The 22,299-nt window shown below is 33.7% G+C and overlaps 1 protein-coding gene across 1 annotated transcript in view; it reads right to left on the reverse strand.

Annotated features, from left to right (window-relative positions):
• The window catches only part of LOC147078637 (uncharacterized), a 337,516-nt gene that overhangs the window by 16,362 nt on the left and 298,855 nt on the right, over nt 1-22,299 (reverse strand). The window contains exon 6 of the mRNA XM_085960322.1: nt 10,198-10,415. Coding sequence (XP_085816448.1) covers nt 10,198-10,415 — 218 coding nt within the window. The remainder of the gene's footprint in view (nt 1-10,197; nt 10,416-22,299) is intronic.

The raw sequence follows: 22,299 nt of genomic DNA on the forward strand, positions 1-22,299 counted from the left end.
CTGAGCGATGAGTCACTGAAAGCACGAATAAGGCAACAATCCGGCAGGCGGTGACACACAACAGTGGAAACAATATTGGGAAAGGGCTGGACGGACGCGACCTCCCCCGCCGGCGAGTGAAACCGAACTGAACTAGGGGGTGAAAATCTACAGCAACACAATGCCAGTAAGTAGGCACCTACTTGCGGGGTTGCTCTCTCTCTGGAAAATTTGCCCCGGCCGCAGTGAAAAGCTGCGTAAATGGAACAGGGGTTGGGCATTTTATATAAAAAAATGTATGTAACATTAATTTATTTCAGTACTAACACTGCGGTATTTGTGTGTTGAAACAATGTTTTATATAAAAGATTTGATTTTCCTCATATAAAATTCAATCACATTGTAAAAATTACGTTCACAATATTATGATATTTATATGTTGTTTTCAAACAAACAAAAAAAAACTAGTTACAATATATAGCGAGTAAGAATATATGATATGGCCAAATATGGTGGCTGTCATTCCTTATTTCCCCACCTACCTCACATCCTTATTTATTATTGTCACAAGACCAGGCAACCAGCAATTACGGGTCATGAGACGACCGTGATTGCGAATAACATTCAATTATCTCGAGTCGCATTAAGAAAGCGGTCGTGTGCGGATTTGTTATAGCTTAGCCGTCGTTAACCACAGACTCAAAACGCATATGTTTGACATTCGTTGTGCTAAATCTGATACGGTTTGAGCGAACGTCGTGTCTATCATCCATCCTGAACTTTACATCATCATTCATACCAAAGCCAAGTGGAAACCGTGAGAGTAACATTCTGAACCGTACGTTTACCAATGCGAACCAACTCCAACGCACGCCAGCCCTTTCAACCTAAAAGGTCAGTATCTGGCATCCTGTGTAACCCCCACCCTAAATCCATAATCCACCAACCAGCATCTTCAAATTACAGTCCACTGCAAAAGAGCCACTAATATATTTTGAGAAATTCTAAAACAACTTACATCTAAAGTCTAAAGTCAACTCACTTAAGTGGAATACATCGAGAACCAAAGCAATTTGGTTGAACACAGCTATTGCCCTCCCAATTACGATCACACATTGGGATAACAAACGAGAATTACTAACGTTATTGATTTAGCTTCTACACCACGAATTGGTCAATAAGTTATAACTTATAACACATAATTATATTATATAGTTAGTTTAAAGTACTTGTTTTTAATTGTAAAAATTGTAAATCACCGTTATGGTTACAGGGCTAGATATATTATAAGTTGCAGAATGGAGATTATAATATTATTACACGTTTTACGAGTATTGATTGTAAGCTATTCATTCAAGCATTTCATACTCTGGATCCAAACATACACAAAATATAACACATCCACGAACTACGGGTTTAGTGACTATAGGCATTAAATATTGTTTATAAGGGACAGAACTTGAAAGATACATCAAAATACCTATGAGCAGTTTTGAAAAGGTAAAATATACCATTTCAGATGAGCATCTAGGTAGGCCTTCGACAGGGTGAACAGTCTGGAGGTACATATGGATAGTTGGTTATTGTTAGAAATTAGGTAAAATTTCTGGGCTTGCTTTGACTTCCAGCATGTAGTAACAACGTGGAAATTTGAACTAGCTGAAAGATTTGAAACCGTGACCCATGCTTTTAAAAGCTTGCGTTCTATCATTGTAACGCTCTGAGCGCAAAAATATTCACTAATAAATTAAGTACCTATGTAGTAAAGTTTTTTTTTCCGACCATGTCCGATCCTAATAGAAGCATATGGGCCTCCACAGAGTAGAGGTTTTGTATAAACAGATTTTTGTTTTTTACGAGAAATGGATGTCAGCCACTTGCTCTCAACCTTTTAGGTCCATACCCTGACTCGCACACAAATTGAAAAACAATATGTGTACTTGCCAGACCCAGGATTCGAACCTGGGACCCACGGCGTTATAGTCCAACGCTTAAGCCACGCGGCCACCGTGTTATAACTGTGATAATAGGGGTGTAAGTTTTACAGTTTATCTACCCCTGTAAACGTGATATTTCAACGCTAATATCTCATTGTTACAAGATTCATAAAACTGCTTATATTGGATATTGTGGGGTAAAATGATACTATACGGCTACGACAGATTTTCCACTAACCTTCGCTGGTTACTTTCCTACATAATATGTTAGAAAGACAGTGATGCAATGCAAATTAAAATAGTGTCGGGTCGCAGTTTTGAAACATCTTAATCCCCTCCACCCCACTCCCATTCCACAATTTTTCTAAAGCACGATATATTTTAATATTTCGACGGATATGTATATACCGAAAATTTCGTAACAGTAATAACAACAATTGATCTTAAGTTCCCCATCACCACCCGCCATGTATGTATTGCCGTAGATATGCATGATGCTTAAAACTGTCTCAAAGAAAAGATTTTACGTGCTCACTCTACTATCCCGGTACAGAGCCGCACGGGACTGATATAACAACCACGCACCGTGGTGCTTAAAGAAAGAATTTAGAGAGGAAATAATGACAATGATTGTCGATAGACAAAATCATCGAAGCGTCGGGATGCTTAAGATCAACAAATTATCCCATAATCACTAAGGAATTGAACTGACTAATCGCCTCCCTCATATTGTATGCCTAGTTTACTGGTTATCGCGATTGTGTCCAAGTTAAAAACAACAGCGAAATAATTTTATTTATTCACGTGATTCAAAACTATTGCGTGTAACATAATATTGGTGAAGACACGGGCGCCACTGGTTAGAAACGAGTTATATTATAGGAATTTATAATTATTACTAATACATTAGGTAAAGATAAAGAATCGTTTGTAAATAAATATAATAAAATATCTAGTTTGTTAGATTGTAAATGTCAATTTTCGTTCTCATGTGAAGCATATAAGCATCCCTAGAGAAAAGTTTATAAGTTTATAATGACAGCTTTTTTACGGGGGGTGATTGTCCATAATTCATCCAGCGCATTGGGTCCTAACGGTGGATCAAACACAGCTTGAAAATATAACAGATGTGAATTTTGTCAGACGTTGGCTTCGAACCTGCACCCATCAGAGACGGACACTCACAACTCCACCGTGAGGTTAGTAAATTGAATCACGACCAATCACGATTGTCAATGAGAAATATTTATATTTATAAACAGGTACACCAATAGAAGAATATAATATGTGTGTTTATATTATTATACACAGAAATATATTATAGACACACGATACACATAATAGTCTCATTTTTTATTGGTTGGCGATAACTTATATACGAGTAGAAGATATATTGTTTGTTACTTGTTATTTTACGCAAAAATAAGGTGGTGAAAGCTATTCGAATTTTTAATGTCACTAATTAATGTATCTATAAATTGAATCCATTTAGTTAACAAAAACATGCTGTATTTCTTCGAAATTTAATATAAAAATGCAGCCATTTATAATTCTACGAATTAATTTCCGAGAAATGTATTATCATTAATTATTATGAATATCAGGTAGAAAACTTAAAACGAGACACTACAAAATATTTCGTTGAAAACCCAAGTTAATCACTATGACCATTGCCGACTGAAGAGGAAAGCCGATATATTCTCGACTGGTCCTACCTTTCCGCTCCTTCCGTTGTCTATGGATGACCTGTCATTGTCTATAGAGTGCTCATACTGACGCGTCTGTCGTGTCCACTTGTCTGAGTATTCTTAGTTTCAGATTTCTTTCAGATTATTTTAACGTAGGTATCTTGGAGACCTTGGAGTTCATCTGATTTAGTGGTTATGTGTTATTAATAATTGGAAGTGACGATCAAAGTAAGTAAACTTCTTCTGTGTATAATAATATCATAATACACTAGGATGTTTGTCAATGTGACAGTCGATTATAAACGACAATAACTAATAACTTATTTATACTCTTCAGTCATTATAGAATACCAAACTCTGCTTGCATGTACGTTATCAATAAATAGTGTGGCTGTGGACCACTCGTTGCTTGTGCAAAAAGTTATGCTCAGGCTTTATTAATCTAAATATGGCGGCGCTCTGACATAATAATAAGTCTTTAATGAAGTATTTCTATAGTCAGTAAGATTTTTAAAAATTACAAAAATGGATTACTTCACCATTTCCGCTTAACAATTTAGAATAGTATGTATTTAAAACTATTATTTTGACGGCTCTTGTCAATTTACAGGAAGCTGGCGGCAAGCCAAAAACTGAAAATAGCCGATATACTGGATTATTTATTAAGTTAGGTTAGGTTTTCATTCTTGAATTCATGAAATTTGCCAAAATCAGCTATGAAAATTAGCGCCGTTCCCGCCTGGCTTCCTGTAAACCAACTTGTACCATTTTTATTAATATCTGATGGCAGCCACTGGTTCTATAAATAACCAAAGGGTGGGAAAAGGGATGGTAATAAGAGACCACGACAAAAAGCCATGTCGCCTGGATACACATGTTAATATTAAATATATTAAATTTCACCCAGCCGATTTGATAAAGACTCCCGATTTCAGCACAGAGAAGCAGTATAATATTATAGCAAACTTTGATAGCTGAAAGTGGCTGAAAGCTAGTTAATACTTAACAATAAATTAAATGTAAAAATAAATAACCGAAAGGGTATTTCCCGAGAAAATCTCAATATCGAGATTCGGGATTTCCCGTAATGATGAAATTTTGAATTCTCGAGATTCGGGATTTCCAGAAAATAATTCTCGAGAATTCTTGAGATATCGGGAAATTTAATCTTAAAATCAGTGTAAAAACAGGCAAATTCCAAAAAAATATGTTATTTTAAAACAAAAATATTTCAAAACATTAATTATTAAAACGGAATTTTAAAAAACAGAGACTGTCGCGTACGCTTTTGATACACAAAATTCTCTGATGTTGCAAAAATTGCGCTTATTTTGAGTCGACGTTGGCTCAATTGTGTTAAATGCCCCGATCAGTCTTTGAACGTTTTGTGTTTTCTGTCCACTTTTTTCATATAGTAATGTTGTCATATAGACATGTTCAAACACGCGTGTTAATATAATTTTACTCCCTACTTCAATTATAGTTTGTCAATTTATGACTACGGCCGTATGTTGTAGCTTAACCACTGGGTGATGACAAAAAAAATGGAGTATTTCAAAAAAACACTACCTTATTCTTAGGTCAATAATTATTATAAAGCAATCATTATTCGTAAAATTTTTATCACACTTGAATGGTCAAAAACATAGCTTATAATAAGTATCTTTAGAATTATCTTCAAATGTGTTAATCTTGCCAATTTTTTGAATAATAAAATGCCTAATTCTTGTAAAATTTGGGATGACAGAGATTATCAATTTAATTTTTTATCGTAAATATTTTACTAAAATTATCTCGTCATTAATTATACTAATGGTTTTATAAATGCGTTTAATAATTAATAAATGTAAAAAAATCTTAACACCACTGCACATTCATGTACCGAAATATGACTATATTCTAAAACATTAGAGCGAGAGGTTTAAAAGAACACTATTTTATGTAATAAAAATACTTTATGCAGTCATCAAATATTAAAAATAAATATAAAGGATAATAAGGCTTCAAAATTATATAAATAGATTATCTACAACGTTTAAGGAATGTCCAGGATCATGGTTTGAAAATACAAAAAAACTCAATTTTGACCTACGACGAGCATGTCCCCCCTTAAGGGAGAGTATAATAACTACTAGTGTCATCTAGTAATGGCATTAAAAGATATATTGTAGTATTAAATACACGGTACTGAAAATTTAATAAAAGCATTCAAATTAATCAGTAACTAACAATAATAAAAAATTATGTTTATTTTTTATGATTGTTATTTATTATCTTTATCTTTCAATATGTATGTGTCATCAACGACTGCCCAATACTATAAAATGACCGATGGACACTCACAGCTCTGTGTAGACAGCATAACCATAAAATTGATCTCCAAAAACCTCACGAAATACTAAACAACAAAACAACACAAGAACACTACACAACATAATATTTAATTCTGGCTATAAATGAAATTGAAGATATAAATGGAGGAACATAATTAACTGTACATCATTGTAATTAACCCTCTCAATTACCTTGAATGAGAAAGCAAGGGCATGGTTATTATAAAAAATATATTTGATCCAGTACAAAGAAGGTTTGAGCGAATGGCCTATGGAGGTCCGTATGCTCTGATCAGGATCGAACATGATAATTTGCTTTACTTGGGCTGTGTACGATATAACGGTTTTATTTGTATTTTTTAAATACATATATAAACCGAGTATATATATCACATGTACATATTATTAAATGTGTTTTTAGTTTATATAAAACCTTACTGTAACGACAACTTTGTTGCATTTTTTTTAAGTAAATCAAAATAGTAATGAGGTTTCTAATTTCTATACCAATTTCATTTATGACGTATACTCGGTTCGACAAATCACGCAGTTTGATGCAATTTCTCTAAAGCTCTACAAAGTGTTAATGAAGGAGTCCCAGTAGGCGCCCGGTTCAAGAGTTAACCTCTGGAGGAGATGAGCGGACTGCTTTAAGATACATGCAGAAAGAGTCACTGACTGGAGAAATAGAGCTTGGATGCTTGGGATTGAAGGAAGAGGGTTTTACAAATGGCCATGGACTTAAACCAACGTTGTATCAAAGATAATCTATCTATTATTTAATTGCGTGCCAAGTAATTCCATCGCTAGATATCTAATACTAATTACACTTCCATTAAACTCTCTATTGGACGCTATAAAAAGTATATTTCTAAAAATACTCTAGAATCTAGTGGGGAATTTTGTGCGAATCACTCAAGTGATAGTGTTAAGTTAAACGGAGATGGGATGAGAAGACGCCGTCCTGTTATTACTCTGAATCGATATTAACCTCGCACTGCGCAATCGCATACAATAAAGACTTTTTGAATAATATTGCAATGTAGTACCTACCCAAAATATATGCATACTATTGTAAAAATTATAAAGCTAAAATTTGAATAAAATGCATCTGTAAAAAACGAGTCACATTACTAACATACTGAAAATTTAACAGCTCCCTTGTAACTAAAATTCAATAAATACAAACCCAGTAAAATAATAATTTATATCTTGATATCACATATAAAAAATGCAATCGAATTTACATATCCTCTTCTTTCTCGGCGACATACATAATATCTCCTACTGGCTCCAACTATCGACAATTTCCAGAGCTTTCCAACATGCCCCAGTCCCTCATACACACAGTATACCTATCTGCCCCTTTGGTGACTGCATCTACGTCACATCCGCTGGGGTAGGTACCCCAATCCCAAGCCTTATTTATTATTGGTTTTGGTTTATGATATAATTAAGTAATTATTGGTTTATTATTCAACTATGCTGTCCAGTCCATAATCAAAATTTACTTATGTTTAAATACAATACAATTTAAGTTGCAGGGTGCTATTAAACTTTGGCATGTAGGTATATAAGAAAAATAATATATAATTATGTATTATGTACCTATATTCATGTAATGACAAATGGGCTATAATTAGTTTCGATGGCAATTACGAGGGCAATAACTGTCAATCAAATCGCTATAGATATTGATATAGGTACTCAACTTACGTGGATGAGTTTAGGTGGACGTTGTTTTATAGGTTTTTAAGATAGTGTCACCCGGTGTGCTTCCATGTAAGTACTAAAAAAAATATTTTTTACTCATATTGTATATTTATTTACATATTGTTATAGGTCTCTCAGTCAGAGTTGGTGCAATACAGATATGAAAGACTGTGTGTATTGGTGAATTTCTGAACAATACGAATACAGTACCTATTCTTTTACAGGCTGTTCCTTTTTTGAATGCGTCTGTGTGAGTATTCGGTCGCCTCAACTCTGGTTGTGCGATTTGTACTCATTTTTTTATATCATGTCGTGAACGATTTAAAATTATAATTTCTCATGTTTATTATAATAATCGAGTTTCATATTTTTTTAGAAATCCACCTAAGTAACTGTACCTAAGTGAAGCATGTGGACTTCCGCGGTGTGGAGATTACGTCAACATACTTTTTTATGAGGAATAGTTGTTACGATTTCACCCAACAAATTGGACCATTACACTGGATAAAATTCACATTGAAAAAACAACACGCATTTTTGAACAGCCCCAAATTCCAACTCGAGACCCAGAGCTTCGCATCAATAGAAAGACACCCGCTCAACCAATTAGACTATACAATTGAAAGATAATATATTAATCACTAAGAGTAGGTATATGCTTCATAGCTTTGCACTCGGCTCTAGGATGAAAATGATATAAGTAATGATATTTTTTTAACTATTATCTATTTATTTATTTATTACTACATATATTAATACGAGTGAATATAATTTGATCTAATATACTATAAAACTTATGAGTACTCTACTTAATATTGTAACAACATCAAGTTTTTTTTGCTGTAATGTAAATATTTACCTTTGAACTAGGTACTGTGGGTTTTCAGCATCTTTGCATAAGAACAATTTATTTTATTCTATAGACTATTCAGGAATGAAACATTTATGTAGGTAGGTATCTACTTCAGTATTCACAATATGGTAAATATTATGTAAATCCCAAAAATGCAACGAAAATAATAGAACCATTTGGTATTTTACCAACTACAAACTACGGAAATAACGTAAAGAGTAGGTAATACAATATGAAATGAATACATCAACGGCTGATTACTTAGTATTTTATTATTAGTCTTCCAAGACGGATTTTTATTGCTATAAAACAAAACTTTATCACATTAATTAATAATAGTACTTATTCACATTAGCATTACCTGTTTTTACCTTAATTCATGGAAGAATAAAACAACAATACCTAATACTGGTTCATTCTTTATATTTATTCATTACCTGCTGATGATAACTGAATACACAGGTAAACGACTTGCGGATTTCCAATAATAATTAACATTTCATGAAAAATAATATCAATAGGTAAACAAGCAGTACGAATCGAGTGATAATCACACCAAAACATGACACAAATGTAATTTTTATGGCTTCGAATTTTGCGTAGGTATAACTTACCTCGTAGTATAATCCTAAATAATTAAAACTGTCCGATTTGTGGATTAATTCACAGTGTGTTAAAAAACATCAACATACTAACTATTCAACATTATTCAAAAATGCCATTATATAATAAATATTATAATTATTTGACCTGAATTTAGTCAAATAATAAAATGCACCTAGTTAGTAGTTTTTGCTTGATACATATTATAATATGTTATAATTAATGATTATATCCAGCAAGAGGCACTCGTAAAAATATATGTTCGACATGTAGAATCAGTAGATAACTGGGTGGACTGAGGACCAGTGTTGCCAACCGTACTATAATTATAGTATTTGTACTATAATTGTTTGCTGCGTACTATGTACGATATAAAACAGGTATAGTACGCCCAAAATACTATAATTTTCAAAATTCGGAAAAAAGTAGGTAATCGATAATAAATAGCCCTAAAGCTGCTCCGGAGAACTAAATTACTTACCTTTTTGAAATTGTGTCTAAAAAAACGAGACGTTAATTACTTTACGCTTGAATTTTTGTTTAAGGGTGACGTTAATTACTTTATACGAAATTTTTTTGAAAATGCAGAAAAGTATTGGTCATTCAACGCGTACTATATTTTTTGCTGAAATACTATAATTTTGGAGGCTCGGTACTATTTCACTTAGGAAATATGGCAACACTATTGAGGACACTGAAGATCCTGGTGATGTGGCTATCTCATCAAAGGGGTCTAGGAAGATGCCATGAAAGAAGTGGATTGATTGTGTGTCAGAGGACTAGTACAAGCTGAGATGGCATGGAAACTTGAGTCAGAAGAAGATACTTGTAAGCGTGACCATAATATAACGCTGAGAAGAATAAGCATTTTGAAAATGAAAAACTACCTTCGATAGCGGCCTATTGCAGTCTTATGTATAGAATAGATGCGCTGGTGTGTAAATATGAAACTACAAGTTTGAAGTTTGCTACAAATTAACCTGCAATGCGAAGTAATTTAATCATACTCCAGAATCACTTTCATGCTAATATAATATAACGGCTGCAACTCCAGTACAAGAAGGATGTTTACAATATTTTAAGGGATTTACCTGATATACGAGATAGTGCACGAGGACGGCCAAAGCCTCGACTCCTCGCGTAGGCGGAGGCGCTGGCTTCCGCACCTGCTGCGACGGTTGAACCTGTTGCTGCTGATGGAGTTGAGGAGACGCGGCGACGGCCGGCGGCAGGATAGGGGATGACACCGCCACGGGTCCATTCACCACTCCGCTGGCTTTCGACGCGGGGCTGGAGGCACGATTTTGATCTGCAAAGAACAATACGAAAAATGAGCATGGGCAATCCAAAATAACAATTAAACAGGTAGGTTTCGTTTAAAATATTTATTTAGAGAAAAAAAAACACTATAAATATAGCTTTATAATGTGAGCAAAAAATTTTAATACATACAATAAAAAATTAAATAATTTACCACAGAAAAATGGTTGGAAAAGGGGTTCATTTTGAAAAATATCCAGAATAATTTATTAAAATAAAAAAATATTTTTCTTTTTAATGTTTTCAGATATATGTACCTACATATTAACACGGTTAAAATTGTATATTATCAAAAAAATATCTCAAATTGCAAGCTTCGTATTTTTCCGTTGGGTGCCTCTGGTAGGTAAAGACATCGCCTTAAGGGCCAACATGCGCCACGTAGATAAAAATGGAGATTTTTATGGTATTTTCAGAGCATAATCCTGGACATTCCTTAAACGTTATAGATAATCTATTTATATAATATTGAAGCCTTATTATCCTTTATATTTATTTTAAACATTTGCTGACTCCATAAAGTATTTTTATTACATCATAGTATTCTTTTAAAACTCTCGATCTAATATTTTAGAATATAGTCATATTTCAGTACACCCATGTGAAGTGGTGTTAAGATTTTTTAGGTTTATTAATTTTTAAACGTATTTATAAAACCATTAGTAAAATTAATGTTAACGTTATATAGTGAAATATTTACAATAAAAAATTATATTTATAATCTCTGTGATAAGAATTAGGCATTTAATTATTCAAAAAAATGGGCACGATTAACACACATGAAGATAATTCTAAAGATACTGATTGTTTTATAATAATTATTGACCTAAGAATAAGGTAGTATTTTTTTGAAATGCGCCATTTCTATTGGCATTTTCTCAGTGATTAAGCTGCAACATACGACCGTAGCTATAAATTGACAAACGATAACTTAAATAGGGAGTAAGATCATGTTAACGCGCGTGTTTGAACATGTACCTAACCGAAAAAAACATTTTTTTATTATGCTCTGAAAATACCATGACATCTCCATTTTGGCCTACGTGGCACGTGGGCCGTTAATACACCAATATATACTTGAAAACATTACATTCCTTATTTGATAGTAACTGTAGTTTCTAATACATTTTAACAGTTATATTGATAAGTGATCACACAGCAGAATGAAGTGTTTTGAGAAGAAAATAGGTAGCTCAGGTAGCTGGTACATTAAATATACGCAATCTGAAACTGTCCCAACCACTGAGTGCGAAAATGAATCTAATATTAGCTGCTCGACCTATACTCGGACGCACTATTTTCATCTTGGTAGAGGCGCCACGCATAAGTGCCTGCACATGTTTTCTCTACATATCGACAATCATATCCAGACTCAATATCGATATATGATAACGGCTATAAAATCGGCCATCAATGGAAACTCAAGAGAGAGTTATTAACATTGTCAAGTAAACTAGCAAGGGCCAAGATACAAACCTACAGTTCAAAATACACGAATCGCGGTTGAGGAAAATCCGTGAGTGGAGTAGACTTGGAAGAGTCGGAAGGTTTTTTTTTCTACACGCCTTTATGGATACCTCGCATTTACTATTACTATACTAGTTTCTTTAAGGACTTTGGCACGCAAGCTACTCTGCATGACACTAATCAAATGAAAATGGTGCCGGCCGAACCGGAAAACCATTCGTCTACCCGCATCGGCTATTGCTAATTTGAATTCGGCCAGGGCCTATGAAACCACCTTGAAAAAACCCTGGAAAATTCTTTCTAGTGCAAAAAAATGGGGGTAACACTTGGAAAACTTTAGTCTCCACAAAGTTGAGGTTATATTAACCAGTAGCGAAGAGTGAAGGTAGGCCGTTAAAATCCGCCATAAATAGTGCACATTAAACTTTGTTAATCATACGTATTTGTTTTTATTGAACTAAGACCACATCTACAGATGTTATTGGTTAGTTTTTAAAAATCAATTAATACCTACCTTAACCAAACCATAATAGTTTTGGTATAATATTTTGGGCGATACGAAAAAAGAAAACAAATATTATTATTAAACATATTGCTGGTTCATTTTCAGCAGCCCTGCCTCAACCGAACTATAATAGATATAAAAAATTATTCTGTCTATAAAATATTCGAAGTTATGTATGATTTAATTGATAGACGAGTATTTTTTGACTAATATCTATTATGGTTTTTTACTATTATTTTTTATTAGATATTTCAGCTGAGGCATGGTCTAAAAAGATCGTGACTAAGCGACGCGCAGATTGTGCAAACGACGCGTGTGGAACAAAACATAATCTGTCATAAAAATTCAACATGCGTCCATTAATGTTATGTTTATTGTTATATTAGTACGTCGCCGTGGCCGGCCCTCCCTCACCCTGCAGCGATGCTACAAAAGCGACCTACGTGCTGCAGGTCTGACATGGCGGGAGGCACAGGAGTTGTCGATGGACCGAGGGAAGTGGCGCCAACTTGTGCTTGCCCTATGCCCCAATGTTGGGACGTGACAGGGTGAAAGAAGAAAAAGAAGTAGTATTAATAATAATATATTCATTGACATGTTTTCTATTTCGAGTATACGCGTGACGTTTTTCAGTCAGCTTTACACGATTTAAGAATATATTCCTCCGACGCCATCACAAAACAAATTGACGTGCTCATATATCGACTACCCCTCTTCGATTGGCAACGAGTGCGAAATTTCGTTCCACCTATTGCTGAAAATTATTTGCCGTTTCACTGATGTATGCTCTTAATCTGTAAACTGAAGTCTTATTTGAATGAAAACAAATACGTATGACTGACAAAATTTGGTGTGCACTATTTATGGCGGATCTTAACAGCCTACCTCCACCCTTCGCCATTGATATTAACAGACTTATTAGGAGAAATGGTGATTATCAAAAAAAACAATATTTTTTGTCACACGCAGGATTTGAACCCACGTGCCTCTCAATAATTCAAACATGTAATTAATACGTATATTATATAATATACATAAAAAACAAATATACTGTTTTAGCGAACCCGTACTTTTGGTCCTCCGGAGCGCCGACCTAGCCACATATCCTCGCGGAGTTTTAGTCAGCAGCGCTCGATACATGGTGCAGCACACGACGTCTACGATGACGACTATCCTCCAAGGCTCTCCGACCAGCAGCACATATATCTGAAGAGGCGCATGGCAGCGCCGCTCGTCGATTAGTTCAGTCACGTAAACGAAATATGGCGGATTTTTTGAACTGGTTATATTGCAATGTTCATGCATGCCTCTGATTTGGTGGACCTGAACTACGGTGTTTTAATAATTTATGTTGTATTGATTATTAAGTATTATATTTTACGGACTTTGCAACCTTTTTAGTCCATTGTAATCAGGTGTAATTATTTAAGCACATGATAAATTAATTATTAGACATTTCACTACGAGGGGGGGCTGTATTATCCGTACAGTCCATTGCAGACCTCAGAAAAAGACACAAGATAACACAGTCATAATAAGTTGTCCTGCGTTGCAACGCGCACAAGTTCAAATTATTCAATGGAAGTCAAGTGTCACTGGTCACCCTACAAACAATCACACAGTCTGATATTTTCATAAACAGCTGTTTTTTTTCTAAAGATACCAAAATCACAATAATATGAGGTTTAGTTTACTGTTTCACTGATTTTAAAATTCCTCTTCAGGCTTTCTTATAATTCTATTAACACTATGTAATATTTATGTAACTGTAATTGACCCATACATAATATAACTTTACTTTACTGTCAAAATTAGTTAAGAGTGTACTATTAACATATCAAATCGCTGAAAATCCTAGGTTGTCGGTATTAGATGAAATTCTCTGCCAAACTATATCGTGGTATTTTTTGTATGGAAATACTACCTATATCTGAATATTTAACTTAATCTGATAGTCGAAATTACCAATTTTGCATTTATCGTGCATTGGTCTTCGTACAAGGACCAGGAATATGCATTTTCTTTTGAAATGTACCGTTTCATGTTATAATAGTATTTGAATTTATGAAAATATTGGCCAAAATACTAGAAAATTCAGTAGTATGCATATACAAATAAACGAAGGCCCTAGAAATAAAGCCGGCAGTTTTCATTTTTGAAAAATGTTGACAGGTCAATAAAAAAATTACACTTATTTATCTCTTGTATAATTAATATCTCTAAAATATAATATGATAAAATGTTTCATACTATTCGTAGGTATACAAACGTTTAAAGATATTTTTTCAGAAATTACACCTCAAATAGGTATAAGGTATGGGTCAAAGATATATGACGTTTTTAAATGGCGTGCCAATACTTTACGAAAAAGGAAGCTGCCGTTTTTGTTTCTAGACCCTCAAATGCTTTCCTACGCTGCGATGTTGGGTCATGTATAAAAGTGGCTTTCTATTCATATTGACATTTTAAATGAAAAAAAACATTAACTTTTGAAAAATAGCCAAAACAAATTATTAACATCCGATTCTGCATTAACAACATTAAGTAGATAATATTTTGCAACCATTGGAAACATTTTTTTTAAATTCAAATCAACGTTAAAGGCTCAGACACACAACACCGCTGCTGAATAAAAAAAATACAAGTGGAAATTCTAATCAGATGCGTTTGGTATCAAGTAAATCCTGCACCAACGCACGCTAACTGCAGTGCAGTGTGTTTTCGTCTTAGCTCGGATATTATATAATATCCAGAGTACATGTTGTATAAACGCCTTTTACATACTTGTTAATACGAAAATAATCTTGCGGATTATCGCGAACTGAAAAAAAAATCGATAGCATATTGTGCCCAATATTATTTGGCAGTTCATTGACGCCTCGTGAAGTGAGTAAAGCCGCACGAAAATAAAAAATAAATAATAATACTTATACGCGGTTCATCAAAACACATGAGTCGATGCCTTTTTACAAGATTGACTTTATAAATACGGCGTTGCGGGGAAAGAGGCGGTTTTAATCTAATAATATCGGATATGTGCGTATTACGAAAGAGCTGGCAATCATTCAAGGCCATCGGAAATAGAACTTGGTCCACGCGTCCACATTAATCTGACAGGACGGCGGTTTGGTCTCTCAGTTGGGAACAGCACAGTAGCGCGGTAAAATACACACATCATTATTAGAGAGAATAGAAAAACAAAAGCATCAACACCAGACATTCGGCTGGTGTCAGGCAAAACCACACAAGTGACAATATTGGTTACTTTTCAATACATACTGCAAAAATAGTAAAATTTGAACGCAATCTGAATTTGGCATCTATAGTAACCAGCATGGCCCCCACAAGGGGGGGGCTGATAGGGCTCTAGCCTGGGGGCCCGGCGAGGCGAATCGACCAGATAAGTGAGATAAACACACATCACAAATTTGCTTTAATAGTTAAAAAAAAGTCGCTGCGGCGCTATTTTCTTTCAATAATATTATTTAAAGTTATGTGGTTGTACGATACAATTTTTAATTGTGTATCAATACTTGACATCTCCATAATTCGAATGGATGTATTAAAATATACAATAAAACGCTAAATATACAGATTGATTTTACTGCGTACAGACTGCCCTAATTCTTAGCGATAGGTAGGGGGGCCCACTTCACGATGTAGGGCCCATGGTAACCAGTATTGCCCTTATTGACAAAAATATGCCAGACGAGATACGAAGACAAGCTATTTGGCTGGCCAAACGCAATATCCCTTTTGTCGATCGAAAAAAAGGCAAAAATTGAAAAAAATGGGTATACGTGTAAAGATCACATCACATTTCCCCAGAAATTCATTTCAAAATTGACAAAAATTAATTAATTAATCTAAGAACCTACGAAAAGCAATACTTAGGTAGGTGATACCAGATATTGGAATCTCCGATAATCTTCAATCCGATGCCACATGCCTAAGCACACATTAAAATATAATATCTGACACCATCGTATCAATACAACGCCAAGAATGCTCATATTGTTTCATTAAATATCCGAATAAATGTTTCGCTAGATTTCAAAATCAGCCAAGTCCATAATAGATGAATAGGAGAAAAACAGCTTTTTGTTTTCTCAAGTACACAGTCACAAGGGTGAAAGTTTATATTATTTCGAGTATAGAATATTTAAAATTAATAAGTTTCGCATTTTGATAATGCAGAAATGTTAGAAAGCAGTAGTTCTTCAGAAATTCACAAAAAAGTCAAAAATACCTAGGTGGACTTGGCTGATTTTGAAATCTAGCGACACAAATAAATTAAAAATCTAGCTTATTTACAGCATATTTAATTAAAGCTGTTGGAAGCCATAAAAAAAATGCTAATAAAAACGCCATAAGCTAGACGCATTTTTTGCAAGCTAGATGCCTATCAAAAAATTTTAGATCTGGCAAGAAAAATGCTAACATGGCAACGCTGATAGTAACGTCTATCAACATAAAGTATAACAAATGAGCTAAGGCGATAATTAAGTACTCGTCACTCGAACATCATAATATTAATGAGTCGATATCAAACCTTTAAATCAAGCAGTTCAAAATTAACCTCTCAATTAACTAGTCGTTACTTCCATATTATATTTGTCTTAATATGACATAAAACTATCAAATACAAACTTCACATAACTAAATTAATATTATCCAAATATATACATCCCCAAAATTTAATACAGTGTACACGTGCATACAAATAAAATAACCATTAGGAATAAACAGTTCTGTTTCTGTCTATCAATCAATTATGTATTCACATATCAAAAACTTAAGCTTAATAGTTGCTTCAATGAATAAACAACTACACACCTGAATAAGACGTGGAAAAAAGCATTGGAGACACGTTTTTCCGATGTTTTAATTTGACAGACTGACCGCAAGATATAATGAAATGAAATGTGGTACAAATAACAAAAACTGGGAAACATTAATTGAGCGATTTGCCTTATATGTCGGATTTGGATAACATTCATTCAGTACTATTAAATTCGACAAATGTATGTTTTTAAAAACAAACAGTTGAGCAATTTCACCTGTAGGTAATAAAAAAAATAACGAAACTGTACTAACAAGACAACACGATAGTGTGACGTAGTAGAATGAAGCAGTAATCTTAAAAAAATATTATTAAATTATTATCCAAAAAAATTGATCTATAATTTTGTAAGTCATGCATATTTGACGAATATGACATGGATTGCAATTTTTATGGACTTAATGCGGTTCTGATTGACAAATGAACGGAATGACTCAATAGGGAATTATCGCCATTCATCGCCATATATATCAAGTAAATAAAAGTTGAAGTAATGCAAAATAAATGATAAATTTCATTGACTTCAGTCTAGCTATAGGTATTTTGTACCTAGGTATTGCGGTTAAAAAACGTCGCATTAAAAGAAATCATATTTTTTACAATAGAAAGCTTGAACGATTTGAACTTTCGTGCTTTATCTTTTTCCTACTGTCAATAATTATTGTTATCAATAGGTGAATTTTTTAAAACATTTTTATGTGGTTTATGTTATTCAATATTTTGTGTCACTGAATAAACTGATGTATACAAGCTAGGTATATCTACTAATATATGTATGCGTATAAAAACGAGCCTTAGTCAATTCAATAGAAACTGTAGGTAACTTTTTAAAATGAATTAAAATTTTCAAGTAAGTTTTTCGTTCTCATTAAGAAAAACAGAAACATATTTCATATACAACATACTTCATGATTAGGTATGTAGATACTTGCGTATTTAAAAAAAATGTTTGCCATAATCGGTCATAATAAAATCATAATATGGGCCTCCACAGAGTGGAGGTTGTATTAAAAGATTTTTGTGTTTACGAGAAATGGATGTTAGCCACATGCTCAACCTATTAGGTACATACTCCGAGATTAAATACACATTGAAAAAAAATGTATTTTTTGATCTGACCTACAATTCTACACCGGGACCCACGAAATTATACACTGACACGTTACCGCTTGGCCACCGTCTTCATTCCGTCGACATTTAGGTAAGTAGGTACTTAATAGAATTCAATTTACAATTTACAATTTATAATTACAATTTTATTTTTTTTACAATTTATCACTGCGAGAGCCGAGTTAACTCGTCAAAGCATGTATATCGCATCAGGCCATGGACGAGTTAACTCGTGCATTCTTGTAAACGTCATAACTTCTGAATTCTGTTCCTATTTCATATGTTGAAGGGATTATTTTGTTCCAAAAATAGCTGGTCTACAAGTATCAACCAAGTAAAAACTGGCTGGCAGTGATAGGGTTTTAAGAATACAAATATAACAGTACAATAAATGTATCTTAGGTACTCGTACCTATATACTTTCCTCACAAAAAATCTCTTTCTGTGAGTCAAGTATAAATCGTTTATCGTCGTAGTCTGGTAATGGTGTAACAACCGAAACAACTGTCGATTAATAAACCACTCTTTAAAATTTAATACGACTTATATTATCGTTTTTATATATAAAAATAAATCAATTATTAACGTTTAAATTGAACTATTTTAAACGCTTTTTCTTTCACGGTATTCGCAGATAAGGTACGTCAAATATAACTAAATAAATAAATAAATCTATTTACTTTTTAGCCACCTCTGATGTGACGCCAATGGAAAATGATGAGTAACATTTCTAAAATCAAAATTACCAACTGTAAGAGCAACAGAAGTAAATAAACATGAAAACACTTGACTCATTTCTTGATTGAGCATTTAATTCAATACAGGCTTCTATATAAATTATAAATAATAGCTGAAATGTATGGCATAGCCATGTGCAAAGTAAAAATATCTATTATGCCAACCAAATTTAATAATAGTATAATACATTTTGTTTCAAATTTTATTAATAGTTCTCGCAATCTAAGTTTATATCAGTCACAACACAGAGCTAGGAACTTAGAACCGGAACTGAACATTAAAATATCAAGGGTACAAGTTACTTACATAATACCTAGTCCACACAAATATATCTACATATATTCGAACAAAAAAATCATACAATGTTTGCCGCTGTACAAATGCAAACGTGCACAATAATTTATAAAAAACCCCAACTGATGTGGTTTGGAATGTTCACTACACACAAATTTGCGTGATTTAATCGAAACAACATTTCACAAGACCACGCGTCGCTACTTCCGATGACAGTAAAAAACTGGGGGAAAAATAGACACACTTGCTGTGTACAGTACACGTTGTCCATCCGTAGCGAAATGCAAGGGCATTTTTATAAAAAAACATATTTACGGACTTGTATCATGACCAGTCGCGAAGGTTGGAGTTAGGCTGTTAAAATCCGACATAAACAGTGCATTATAATTTAAGATCGGGGCATCGTGTTTACAACATCTTTCCGTTGGTATAAATATACTATATATATTTAACCATGTCCGATCTCAATGAGATCATATGAGCCCCATCGAGTGAAGATCATATAAACAGATTTTTGGTTGTACGTAAAATGGATGTTAGCCACTTTCTCAACCCATTATCTAATCCTTGGTACAAACGTACATGGACAAAAAAATCGCCAAATCCGGAATATGAGCCCGGGACCAGTGACGTTATAGGCCGACACGTTTCACGCTCAGCTATCGTTGGAATTATATAATATATTATATTAGTGGCGTTGAGTTTCTTTTTCTGAAATGGGCCAATTAATTTAGGAATCCCTGATCTAGTGGATACAGGAGCGGCCATGTGGCAAATTTAGTGCCTATTGATTATATACCATCCGATGACGGAACGTTATATTTGCCTGCCGAGTTATATTGATTACAACGTAAGAATATAATTATTGTGTGTGGTTTGTACCGTATCCGGAAATTTGTACGTAAACAGTTCACCGCAGGACACTTATTCGTGCGCCGCAGTACGTGAAACATGAGTTCGTGTAACATTTGTACGTATGCTACAACATGTGGCGAATTTTATGAGATGTCTTTACTAGGTTAGGTTAGGTTAGGCTAGGTTAGGTTAGGTTAGGGTTAATCTAATTGGAACAGTACTATTTGCAAACTATCGCCGCATTTTGTAAGATACGTACAAATGTATTCCACGGTGAAATTTTCAACGAAGAACTCGTCATTTGATAAAATGTTATACGAACTCATGTTTCACGTATTGTGGCGCACGAATAAGTGTCCAACGATGAACTGCATACGTACAACTTACATGTACTTAACCGATTTGTACTTTATCACATGTGGCAGAGATCCTATTCTAGTCAATAATTGTAAGCGAATATTTAAATATTAACATGCCATATAAAAGCATAAAAATATTACAGATAACATTTGTATTATTATTCTTAGTGAAAGTAAGAGTGTGCGGTGTATTATTTTTATAAATTTCTCATGGGCTGAATTTGCAAATTGTTATTAGTTATGCGCACGCCCATTCAATGACCGTACATTTTTTTGTAAATCGTTAAAAAATAAAAGTTTATACTACAAAGAGAGAGTACAGTTTAGATTGAAAGATGTGATGTGAATAGCCGAATGGAGTCCAGAAATTGAGGATCCAGTCGCAAAATCGTTGAAATTCCTCGGCGGCAACTGAATTCACTGCCGTTAAATGCATGATGTAAAATTATGATTTCATAATAATTAGTCTTGGTTATCGATATTTTTTTCATCATTTTCGTGCTGGGATAAACAATCATTAGAGTGCTTTTTCTGTCGAATGCCAGCATAAACGTACTAAGTCATGTTTTTCTAATTATAATATTGTAAATAAACGCGTGAAAAAAATGCTGCGATTTTATGTCGACGTATACCTATTTCCGGTCAAACCTTACAACAGCTGGAAAGGTCGAACACGGGATGGGCTTGCGCGATTCTATACCTACCCAATATAAAATAGTCCCAAAATAATGTAAAAATTAATTGATATAATATGATTTCCAATTGAATTAAAAAATAAACTAGCTATATGAATAAGTAGTTAAATTTAATATTATTACGATATCGTTAGTAGGTATAAAAATCAGACGATAATTGCTTTTATTTTTTTGACATTTCAAAGAAAATATTTGGTGTTTTAAAATAACTTCTGAAGATTGGATAAATAAACAAATAAATATATTTTTTAAAGACTTATTATTAACAACTACATAAGTATATTACTTATATTATTCAAAATAAATATATTATAAGCTGTTTTTTATGAAACAAGTGTTAATTCGATTATATATCTACGGTGTTGCCATTTATGCATGTGCTAATTAATATATGCTACAATGGTCATAATGTACGCTAAATCCTCCAGATTATCAATAAACACGAATGTTCGCCTATATAAATATTGTTGAGACCAGTATTGTGCTACGGTTCAGAAACGTGGACTGTCGGTGATTCCCATAAGCTTCGGGTAGAGCGTAAAATCCTGTGAACGATCGGCACCACCTGCGAAGATACCATCTGGATACGTCGCTATAATCATGAGATATAATAAGTATTATAAGTTCATGGTGATCTTGACATCACCATATTCATTTAAGGCCAATGAATAAACGTTTCACATTTAGAGGTCTACAAGGAAAACGGAGTGTGGTTAGATCACTATTTCCTTGACATCGGCTGAAGGAAGAGAACGGACGATCGAGAAGAATATACGTTTGGGGTGATCAAGATTCACCACTGACTTGTGCCAGAGAAGAAGAAGTTACTAGTCAAAGTCGTAACTCAGATTTGTAAAAACACTCTAAATATATTATTTCAATAAGAAAACTACTCAAAATTTCAAGGTTAGTTAGTAATGCCATTCGATGTAGAGATGTCTTCTATTTACAATTCAGTAAAACAAAAGAGTCAAACATTTGTTCAATGTGTCATAAAATCTAAATAC

This window comes from Rhyacophila brunnea, unplaced genomic scaffold (genome assembly GCF_057557595.1).
Source record: "Rhyacophila brunnea isolate RB1 unplaced genomic scaffold, BYU_Rbru_1.0 scaffold_11, whole genome shotgun sequence".
Lineage (NCBI taxonomy): Eukaryota > Metazoa > Arthropoda > Insecta > Trichoptera > Rhyacophilidae > Rhyacophila > Rhyacophila brunnea.